The sequence below is a fragment of the Malaya genurostris genome, chromosome 3, assembly GCF_030247185.1.
Source record: "Malaya genurostris strain Urasoe2022 chromosome 3, Malgen_1.1, whole genome shotgun sequence".
Taxonomy (NCBI): domain Eukaryota; kingdom Metazoa; phylum Arthropoda; class Insecta; order Diptera; family Culicidae; genus Malaya; species Malaya genurostris.
Window position 1 is genome coordinate 138,093,976 of NC_080572.1, and position 12,358 is coordinate 138,106,333.

General features: G+C 38.4%; 1 protein-coding gene across 1 annotated transcript; it reads left to right on the forward strand.

Moving 5' to 3' along the window:
* The first annotated feature begins 1,162 nt into the window (after window positions 1-1,162).
* Window positions 1,163-1,975, forward strand: LOC131434006 (uncharacterized). The gene has a single exon (XM_058600625.1). It carries the CDS (start codon window positions 1,163-1,165, stop codon window positions 1,973-1,975), a length of 813 nt encoding a protein of 270 aa, XP_058456608.1.
* Window positions 1,976-12,358: the final 10,383 nt, after the last annotated feature.

Consider the following 12,358-nt stretch of genomic DNA (forward strand, 5'->3'; position numbering starts at 1 on the left):
ACATGGTTAGCAAGTTAGTCAATACATATACATATAACCTCATGTTAATCATTCATAATTACTCATGATTTATAACTCTAGTGTAAGAGTAATCACTAACAATGATGATTGAATCAGCATATGTTCAAAGTGTGAAGAATTCTAAAATCCATTACGTCCCGTCTTTTTTACAAGCCAATATAACGAGAGGTAAACCCACTGCGCTCAATCATTGAAAAAAGTTCTTGTTTCTATGTGTCCGTTTTTCTTGGTATGCTTTGTGCGATGGTTCGTTCAACTGAAGCGGATAAAATTTTGCGCGCATTTTATGACGCTACATTTCACCTTAATTGCTTAATTATGACACATTCTCATTAGAAAATATGAACCATCGAAACCGGTCAGACGTGGGCCGACATCGGCAGAGACAGGCCAATGTTGCGGATGCGGGTTTAGCGATGCGCTCAAATGAAGTCGAAGTTATTATTTCGGAATTCGATCCTGATAACAATCGGAGTCAGTCATCTGAAGATTGGCTTAATGAAATAGATTCTATGGCCGAAATTTTTGGATGGGAACCCCGAAGAACGTTACTGTATGCCTGTATGAGATTGAAAGGACCTGCCAAATTTTGGTACGACGGTTTTAAACAGGAGCTTCGTACTTGGGAGCTTTTCAGGGAAAGGTTCTTAGAAAATTTTCCCACGGTCATTGATACGGCTGGGATCCACAAGAAGTTGATTAACTTGAAACGAAAACCCGATCAGTCAGTGGAATCATACTTCCATGAAACAGTTGCGCTGGGACGGAAAATAAGATTATCTGATGAACTTATCAGGCACTATCTGATTAAGGGTCTTCCATATGCATCCACTCGTGCTGTGATGGCACAGGATCCGGCAGCTACATTGCCACAGTTTTTGAATGCTCTTATTCGTGTCGAACGTGCAACAAAAGATGGCGAAAAACGAGATGCTAGTACCACTGGTCGTGCAGAATTTAACAAAACGCCAGGTAGAAAGTTAATGGATAATTGAAAACGCGTAGAAAATTCACCTAATATTAAAACTCCTTCCATACCCACACCCGAAGCTGGTCCTTCCAAATCGTACACTTCTACGCCAGTAAATCAAAAATTGCCTTTTTTGTTTATTTGTCGGTCGGAAGAGCATCTAGCGCGGAAATGTCCACAAAGAAAGGTTTTTCGTTGAAGGGTGGCGTCGAACCGCACCACCATGTAAATAACGTGGTTTACATGAAACTTGCCATCGTGAACGGAATACAGGTGAACGCGTTTATTGACCTAGGAAGTGAACGAACACTAATCGCGGAACGGGTGGCGAAAAAACTTCAGATGAACATCAAAACAGATACATCGGTCTTAAAAGGATTTGCCGGAGGCGAATGTAGATCTGTTGGAGCTGTGACGGAATGTGTCGAAATAGATAACTTTACCAACTTAATTGATATTCTGGTGGTTCCTGACAACACGATGGAATATGACATGCTAATCGGGGACGACTTTTTCTGTAAAAGAGGTGTATCCGTTGTAAAGACTTTGGATACAATAAGCATACAATGTGAGAACCCCGTAATGATGTATGTGAGAGAAAAAAAGAGAATGCAGGCAAATGTACTTCTTACAATAGACGACTTGATCGTAGATCCATCAGCTACAGAGAGCGGTAAATCGAAGCTGATCAACCTGATTAATCGTTATCGGCATTGCTTCGCGGTAGACCGCAATGAAATTGGCTACACTGATATAGAAACTATGAAGATCACGTTGAAGGAAAATAAAGTTGTGAGACATGTACCTTATCGAGTAGCTCACGGTCAGCGGAAGTTCCTGCAAGATGAAATAAATAGTCTCTTGGAAAACGATATCATTGAGGAATCGTCATCTGAGTTTGCGAGCCCTGTGGTAATTGTTCCAAAACGCACTGGAGACTATCGAATGTGCGTGGACTATCGCATGATGAATGCTATACACTGAGGGTAAATTCATCATAGTTTATATGTGCTAATCATATACAATTTTGCAATGAGTGTTTATACTTGCTACATATGAGTTCTGCACATACCAGACTATTTTGGGTTTGATATTGTATTTATGTTTAACACACATTCATTATATATGCAAATAATAATACACACTATAAAAAATATTAGGATGCGTTATGTTATGTTACTACTCCTTATGTGTAGATAACATAAATTTTAATTGAATGAATATTGATACTCATTATACTATGCATGCAAGGCTCATGTACTTTGAAATTTTAGGAATTCAAATACTTTGTATAATAATTTCTAAAATGTTTAAAAACAGAATACAGAAAAAAATCTTTATTATTCATATTCAATTAGAATCATGCTATATTTAAACTAACGAAAAAAATGCTCGTTTTCTACAAATAACATTTGTGATCAATTTTGTGTAATTCTGTTGGGAAACCATCTATGCCTTGTATTCCTATTATATGTATTTCTTCTAGCTTCGCTACTGCTTCATATGAAAGGTAATGACGGTTATAACCACCTACGTTCCGTAAATCAGAAAAATATTGTTATGAAAACTGGATTAAAAAAAAAATTCCAGCTGGTACCCGAACGTTTCTGCGTAGTGACGAAATTGTTTCAAGGCGAACTCAGTATCAAACGGTTTTGGGTTGGACTGACGACAATTGAAAATTACAGACCACTTCTCAAGAGTTGTTGCCCACGGTTTAGTGTTAAGTTTGAGCCAATTCAATGCTTCCTCTCCTGAGGGTCGTGAATGAACCACATCGATTTTGCCTTGCGTTAACGATACTGTTGTATAATATTCCACCGTTATTTCGTGAAACACATTTCCTAAATGAAACAAAATTGTTTAAAGTAACATATCTTGCCACGCAAAAAATCACAAAATTAAGAATATTATAAAACCGGTTTTTCGTTTTTGAATAGCATTGTAATAGCCTTAGTGTTGGTTTTAAGAATTTCTTCCGTGACTTTTCCATTTGAATTCATATGATATTCCGAGATTATGGAGACTAATTCCGCTTGACTCTTATCGGATAACAGTCCTTGTTGAGCACGACTTATTAGTTGTTGACCGGTAACTGCTGCCTTCAACAATTCACATAACTTGTTAAGTCCAAATATTTCAATCAAATCGGATCTTTCTATACACTACCAAGAAGATGTAATAACAGTGTCACTTGCTACCTCTTATTCCGAAACATGATCAAGTCCTCGACAATTTTCCTGATAAAATTTTTGAGTATTATGGGTGTGTTCCACAAATCTTTATGCCCTGCCGCTTTCTTTTTGATGGTAGATGAGTGCTGTTTGGAGATGTTTCGAAATTTGCTCGTTCAAATTTTCCGGATTCGATTTAGCAACAGAATTAATGGCTGCAGAGTCAAAAATATTTGTTTTGGCTTGTGTATGAATGTTCTGCAGAAACACGGTATGACTTTGTGTGTCATCGACCACTTGTGGAGAACTGCCTGAGTGAAGTAGATTACAGTACTCTGTAGAATTGAAGTCGTTCGGTATCTTCTGCACTGTCTTGACTACACTTGAACCGTCTGTGTCTTGATGGTGAATGCTGGTCACGATACCGATCTGTTGTACACTGTTCAATGTTGACTCCTCTTCTTGTTGCGACTAAATATTTACTGTAGACACTGGATTTGGAAGCTTGTTTTGGAGCTTTCTAACAGTTTTTAATGCTTCCTGTACTCACAAACTAGAATCAGAATGCATCAAAGAATTTCATTCAGCGACAATAAAATTTAGTGTAACGTTTAGTAAATAAATCAAATTGTACAGTATATAACAGTTAGCTTGTACTTTATCAAACATTTTATTACTTACTTGTAAATATTTCAGCAAATTCAACCGGTAAATTGAGCTCGGCACAAATTTCGTTAGTGGACGCCATCATTTTTTTTTGCAGATATGCCAGGTGCACAGATTCAATGTGGTGCATCTATTTTTAAAAATACACCGATTCCTCCGACAATGCTGATATGATATTTTCTGACTTCTCGTTCGTACTTGGCGGGATTTAAGTTAAATTGTTCACAAAAATAAATTCTTATGGGACTTTATCACCTATTTTGCATATAATGATTTTTTCGGCGAACATATTTTTGAAAAAATTACCTGGCATCAGTTCGGTTCGTAGGCAAGAGTGGTAAGAGTAATAGACCTGCACATGTTTTTCATGTTTTGTTAGTATTGGTAAAAAGGTATAACGTTATAATATGAACTTTATGTGTGCAACAGATTCGAAACATTAGATACAACATAATGATTGATTTTTTTGAGTCACATATTAAACAAATGTGTATCGCAAATAAAATAGTTATAATTGAACATTGATATTTTATGTGTATTTTGTGTTACAGAATTCAATCTCGGTTAAGTGCAGTTGGCAAATAAATGTCATCAGCGCATTGCGATCAGTGTAGTTCCAAAAGAATACTTTCCAACAAACCATGTTGAGGAAGAAATTCAAAAGCTAAGTGGAAAACGAATATTCACATTGCTCGACATGATGAATGGATACCTACAAATCGGTGTGGATAAAGATTCGCGAAAATACACTTCCTTTGTTACGCCTGACGGACAGTTCCAGTACAAGCGTGTACCTTTTGGGCTATCTAACTCCGTTAGCGTTTTCGGTCGGGTAATGAGAAAAATTATTCAGCCATTGAGAGATCAAGGCATCTCCTTCTACATGGACGATGTATTGATTGCCACCGCGACCGAAGAGGAAAACTTAGAATTGCTAGAACGTTTTTTAATCGAGGTGTCGAAATAAGGAATGACCCTTAAGGTGAGTAAGTGCGAGTTTTTCAAAACATCTATCGTATATTTAGGACATGATATTACCGAAGGATGCGTAAAACCTGGAGAATCCAAAACTGAAGCCGTTGAAAATTTCCCAGTGCCCACAGATGCACGAACCGTACGTCAGTTTCTTGGTCTAACTGGTTATTTCCGGAGGTTTGTACAAAACTACGGGCATATCGCAGCTCCGCTCACACGACTCACAGGAAAGGTAAATTTCGTTTGGGGTGAAATACAGCAGAGAGCATTTGAAAGCCTCAAATACGCTCTAACTCGTCGACCCGTATTAGCACTATATAACCCTACTTTCGAACATGAGGTTCATTGCGATGCTAGTAGTTTTGGATTAGCAGGGATTTTCGTTCAAATTAATGACAAACATGAGTCGCACCCCGTAATGTATTTTAGTAGAGCAACATCCGATACAGAATCTCGCTACCACAGCTATGAACTAGAAGCTTTGGCAGTGGTTGAAAGTTTGAAGAAATTTCGATACTACTTACTGAACAAACACTTCACTGTGTACACCGATTGCCAATCGTTAGCATTGACTCGAGCTAAAAAGGAACTCAATCCGCGAATAGCTCGTTGGTGGCTGACAATTCAAGAATATTCGTTCGACCTGAAGTTTAGATCAGGACGACAAATGAATCACGTCGACAGCTTGAGCAGGAACGCACAGAACGTTGAATCAAACAGTGTTTTATCTATAAGTGTTGACTGTTTCGATTGGGTTGCAGCACTCCAATTGCAAGATGGCAAAATTTGTAAAATTAGGAAAATGCTAGAAGGGTCATTAAAAGCGGAAAAGGATATACTCAAAAACTATAAGGTTGTGAATGAGCGCCTATTTCGTATTTCTCCACTAGGACTAAAGTTTGTCGTGCCTACAAAAGTACGTTTTCACGTTGTGAAATCATTGCATGACGATATGGTTCATCCTGGTATAGAGAAAACTATTGAACTTATAAATCAAGACTTTTGGTTTGAAAACATGAACGCTTTTATTAAGCAGTACGTAAAATGTTGCATTGAATGTGCATCTAACAAGCGCGGTCCCGATGAAACTCGAATTCAAATCCACACCTTTCCAAAGCAACCCATTCCGTTCTGGGTAGTACACGCAGATTACTGCGGGCCGTTTCCAAAAAGCAAAAGGCAGAATACACAAGTCTTTGCTATTATCGATGCCTTCACTCGATTCATTGTTCTACGTCCGACTAAAAGTTGCAGCGCCGTAGGAGCTATTTCAGTCCTGAAAGAGATCTCTCAGTATTTCGGAATGCCTAAAACAATTGTAACCGACCGAGGAGCAGCGTTCACGTCGAAAGCTTTTACTGACTTTTGCGAAATGAGCGACATGAAACATTCACTGGTAGCGGCTAAAACGCCCAGGGGAAATGGACAAATCGAGAGATGTTTCCAGTTTGCCTCTAGTGCTCTAAAATGTTTCACTTCAGGTAAAGACGAGCGTGACTGGGATCTTCATCTGCCCGCTGTTCAATGGGCTATGAATTCCATGAAAAATCGCACTACCGGAGAGAGTCCACAAGTTGTTTTACTAGGATACCGTCCAAAAAATATCCTGAGCAATAAATTGCTTAATGCCCTGCGGGATGAGATGGATATCGACGAAGAAAGAAGCCTTCTTCCTGATATCAGACAAAGGGCTCTTCAACAGATGAGCAGAAATTCTGCGAAGCAAGCACTACGATTCAATTCCTTGCACAAAGCTCCCAGGGCATACAGTAAAGGTGATTTGGTTCTTCTACGATTTGAGCCTCCGGCAGACGGCAGTTCCCGAAAATTGATGCCGCGATCCCGCGGACCATATGTGGTTGATAAAGTACTTGAGGCGGACCGTTACGTTATAAAGGATACACTTGCTACACAAATTACTCAGAGGCCATTTGAATCCGTCTATGTAGCGGAAAAAATCAAACCGTGGGGTCAACCACCAGAGGATAACTTTCCGGAAGTTGACGAAAGTGATTGCGATGAAGAACACTCGAGTACGAAGTAGTGATAAATACATCACGAAGTTTTATATTAATCGTAACGTTCTGTTGTAACTATAACATTATTGAAAAACGAAACTAAATCCGATCGAAATAAATACTGTTGTTTACTTTGTTGATATTGCTTGCAAGTTTAGTTTGTTTTGAGTATTTGCCATGATGACAGCTAAAGGCTAAAAAGACTATATGCACGCTGAAGGATTAGTATACAAAAAAGGGAGTTTTGGTAACTGCCCAAGTTTTTGTTACGCTAGCTTGTTTGTGACTAGTTTGCAACCAGATATTTGAGTGATTGTTACTAACATCTAACCACTTGCATGACTCAAAAAGCGCAGTTTCTACTAGTTGTTAGGTCGGCTAAAAATAAGTTGTCGTTACGTTGTAATGTCATACTGAAAGAACTTATCTTTTATAACTTGAAAATAACTTGTTTTCAAGTAAACTAGTTGAAACTTAGTCACCATCGACATTATAAACATTGAATGAATCCAGAACACTTTTCTATCATCAATAAAAAAGCAGAGGAGTACTTTAAATCACAAACTTGATACAAGGTACAAATTTCACAACGATTTTGAAACTGTCGAGCGGAATTAAATTTTACTTAACTGTTTTTTATGCGCCTTCAATCAATATCTGTTTATAAAGATATGAAAATAAACAGCAAAATAACACTATGTTCAGAATGCTCAAAATTATTCCAAGTAGAGTGATTTCTCATCATTTTAAATTCATATATCATGAGAATTATAATATTATCACAATCGATGTTCATTCCCTATATTATTTTCTTCGTGTTTTTGACAGTGCATAGAACAAAAATGACTATTCTGCCATTCAGTATTTTCGGCAAAAAGTAGTTTTGAAACAAGTAATATCCTGGTTTTATTTATGTTTCATACACTTCTTGAGATTCCATATTGTGTTCGCCATATTCAAGCCAACAAAGGTTGTTATGTTTGCATTTTCGTTATCATAACGTTGGGAAAATCTACCGATAACTATCTGAATCAATGAAGAAATTATATGTTATAATCTTATAATATCTAAGTTATTGTTATATCAATTCACAGTAACAATTCACATAAACGTTAACGTATTTATAATGGTTTCGCAACTGAAACTAAACCTTTTTTCAACTAGTAGCTAAACACATAACCGTGATTAAAGATATGTTAGAATCAAGTAACGATAACTTACAAATGATAGTTAGTTCAATGTTTACGTTATAAAGAAACACTGCTGTCACCTTGTTTTAACCAGTATAACATAAAAAACATGTATAACATAAAATGTTCGTGCTCCTGTTGCAACACAGTTGGGCTAAGTGGTATCAGAACTAGTTACGGGTTGCTACTATTGAAGTAAAATAAACTTATTTTCAACTAGTAGCTAGAAGCATTGTTGTGATTAAAGATATGTTTGGATTAAGTAACGATAGCTTATAAATTATATATAATTCAATATGACACAAAGATGTTATTATTGGAAACCTAAATAACTATTTCGTAACAAGTTATGTTATGATGAAACATTGCTGTGACTATGTTTTAACCAGTATAACATAAAAAACATATTCGTGCTCTTGTTGCAACATAGTTTGGACTTTGTCGTATCAGAACTAGTTGCGGATTGTTACTTGGGTGGTCAGCTGCAACAGTTAATAGTCGACTGTCGGCTTGTCGTCTTGACTGAAATTTCTGTTGACGTTTTGTTATGCATCGAATAGCTGGATTCGAATAATATGAATCAAGGTCACTGTGTTTGTTGATGCAGAGTGTATAAATAGTGAGAAGAATAGAAAGATCAGCAAAGCTCAAGTGATACAGAATTGAAATTCGATGAAAGATATGGTATGGGTTGATCTCACAGTAACGGTTCTTTGAGAGTTACTGTTGATGTTGAAAATGAGAAATCCTACTACTCAGTAACGGTTCTTTGAGAGTTACTGTTGACGTTGAAAAGGAGAAATCCTACTACTCAGTAACGGTTCTTTGAGAGTTACTGTTAACGTTGAAAATGAGAAATCCTACTACTCAGTAACGGTTCTTTAAGAGTTACTGTTGACAATGATAATGAGAGATTCTATTTCACAGTAATTGAACATACAGAGTTACTGTCTGTTAATGACGATAGAACGTGCCGAATCGTCAAGTGTAGGCGAATGCTATCTCCGGGACGGAGATAAGCAGGATGGCCGAATGTAGCATATGGCAAGTCTCTTAAAGGCCGGAGGAGACTAGTAATTAATGTAACTTGCACATCCCTGTGCTAGCTAGCCAAAGTTCTGTAGTATGTGTGTCAAGTCATCGCGCAGACTACTACTAAGAGTAAGACGCGGGTTCATTGGTGATGGACCGTTGTCCTGTCGAGACGTGGTTGAAAAAGGCCGGGGCTTGGCTAGTTGAGCGTTCTTCCGTAAGTAAACCGGGAATAAGTTTACATATCTATCTCGAAAAATCAAAAATCGATTTTGTGAGAATACTGGTTTTGCGAACAAAAAAAACAGGTCGCTCCCCTCTTACAAAAAAAAGTTCAAAGGTGGTCCTTCATTGGTCCAATACGTTGGATCATTGGTTCAATGAAAGTCCAATCAATCGTTCAACGGAAGGTCAACACGGCCCTTAAAAAATAAACCATTGATTGTACAGCATACACAATTGAATCTCAGTCTATGTGTAACAGTCGTTCGCACAGCACGCGTATAGCTCTTGGTTCCTGCAAATTTTTTCTGGCTACCTATAGTTTCATTAATTCAAGGCTTCAGTCTTTTTCAAGGCTACCTGAATCACTAACAGTCTTTTTAAAGACTAAAAATTAGTCAGCCTTTCTCAAGGCTATACAAAGAGTGATATTAGAGTAACTAAGTGATACAAAGAGTGATATTAGAGTGACTAAGAAATTATTCAGCCTTTTTTAAGGCTAGCTATTCAATGAACTATTATTCAAAATTCAAAACTCCATTCATTTCAAAAATGCCTGCGTCCAACCGGAAAGGCAACAAGCCTAAGGCTAAAAATAATTCAATACGGAATAAATCACAATCCGTTATTCAACATTTTTCTAATAACATTCACGATCTTATAGAATCTGAATGTAAAAATAAAAGACAACGGACGGATTTCTCTTCCGCTGATCCTATGCCGTCTAACAATATTTACGAGATTCTTCCTGAATCCGATTGTAGCGACATAGAAAAAAATTCTTCAAAAATTCCCAAAATGGACGCTTGTCGTTCTGGGAAGAAACATCAATCTATGCCACCAGTGACGGTGATGATTTCCGACTTCAAAGCATTCCGTACTGAGCTTTCTACTTTTCTCCCGGAAGTAACCCAACTAACCAAAAGTTCGGATAAAAGGGACTGATTTGGCTTAAGCAGCTCTCAAAGTTAATCAATAGCATTCTAAGCAGCCCATTTTCTAAGTAATTATCCACACTTGAAAGTTCGCGCGACGCAGTGGAACGAACTTCTAAGCCCCTTCTAGAATACATTGTTCAGCTTCTTTGCAGCGAAAAAGTTCACGCGGAACTTGTTCTGTACTTTCAAGTTGCTAAAAGTACCACGTGCACTCTTAAGCAGCGAGAAAGTTCACGCGGAACTTGTTCTGTACTTCGAACTGTCAAAAATTGCCACGTGTTTTCTTAAGCAGCTGGAAAGTTCACGCGGATTTTAATCTGTACTTTCAAGTTCTCAAAAGTTCCGCGTGTACTTTTAAGCAGCAAGAAAGTGGACTTTTTAAGTAATTGTGGAACTTCTGGTTGCTTGGGAAAAGTCTCTTTTCAAATCGGACGAAGATGAGAATGTCGAGTTTTGGTTGATGGGTTGGAAGATTACGAACGTCTTATTCGATATTTGTCCGAGAAACTTCATAATTTTTATTCATATGATATAAAATCAGACAGACCCTTCAAGGCTGTCTTGAAAGGCTTATCAAATGATCAAAGTACCGATGAAATTAAAAATGAACTAAAAGAATTGCTTGGTTTTGCCCCTTCCCAAGTAATACTTATGAAAAAAAGAGCGGTACTTCTCAACCACGCTCTGGAATTTCTCATGAACTTTACCTAATACACTTCAATCGAAGTGATGTAAACAATTTGAAAACTTTAAAAAAAGTACGTTACATTTCCCACATTAAAATTCATTAGGAACATTATAAACGGCATAATCGTATTGCAAACTTAACGCAATGTCGTCGTTGCCAAGGCTTCGGCCATGGAACCAAAAATTGTAATATGGATATACTTACCTAACAGCTATAGGCCTGGGGTGTCCTTTGCTGTATCAAGCATACGTCTCCACAAAATTCGGTCCATGGCTGCTCGTCGCCAGCCACTCAAGGCACGGATGCTTCTGAGATCTTGATCGATCCACCTGGCTCGCTGCGCTCCTCTTCTTCTTGTACCAGTCGGATTAGATTCAAGAACCATTTTAACTGGGCTGTCGTCTGACATCCTTATGACATGCCCAGCCTATCGTAGACGTCCGAATTTAGCTGTCCGTACGATGGGTGGTTCTCCTAGCAGCTGTTGCAATTCATGATTCATACGCCGTCTCCACGTTCCGTCTTCCATCTGCACTCCGTCATAGATGGTCCTCAGTACCTTTCTTTCGAAAACACTTAGGGCGCGTTGGTCCTCTGCCAGCATAGTCCAGGTCTCGTGGCCATAGAGAACAACCGGTCTAATAAGCGTTTTGTAGATGGTCAATTTCGTGCGGTTGCGTACTTTTCTCGATCAACCACCTCGATATCGTAACCGTCTATCAATATTCGTGGTGGGAGGCGTAGTGTTTCTTCTCTAGAGCCTCTTCCTCTCATGTATTTTGTTTTCGACGCATTTATGGCCAGTCCGATACGCCTAGCTTCAGCTTTCAGTCCGATGTAGGTTTCCATCATCTTCTTAAGGTTACGTGTCACAATATCAATATCGTCAGCGAAGCTAAAAAGTTGTACGAACTTTCGGAAGATCGTGCCACTCGTGTCGATCCTCGCTCTTCGAATCACACCTTCCAGGACAATATTGAACAAGATACAAGAAAGTCCATCACCTTGACGTAGCCCTCTCCGAGATTCGAAGGGACTCGAGAGCGTCCCAGATACTCGGACGTAGCACATCACTCTATCCATCGTTGCTTTGACCAATCGCGTCACTTTATCCAGGAAACCGTATTCGTGCATTATCTGCCATAGCTTTTTTTTTTATTTAAAAGATAGTTTTATTCAGGCCTATATGTGTACAAGCTTTACGTGGCCGATTGAGCCGATTTTCTAAATAATTGTTTTTTTTTAGTTGGATCTCGTTGTCACCCTTTTTCTAGGGGGAGAGGAGCTTCCATTTCCATCCTGCGAGGATTAAGGGGCACTTCGTTCGTGGTTCGTCTCGTCATCCATTGCCACATCGATGGTATTGTTGTTGGTTTCATTGCTAGTTGCTGGAGATGAGCCTTGTTGTACATTGTTTGCTGTTGCTGGTTGGTTGGATGGTAAGTTGTTCACTGCAGTTAATGC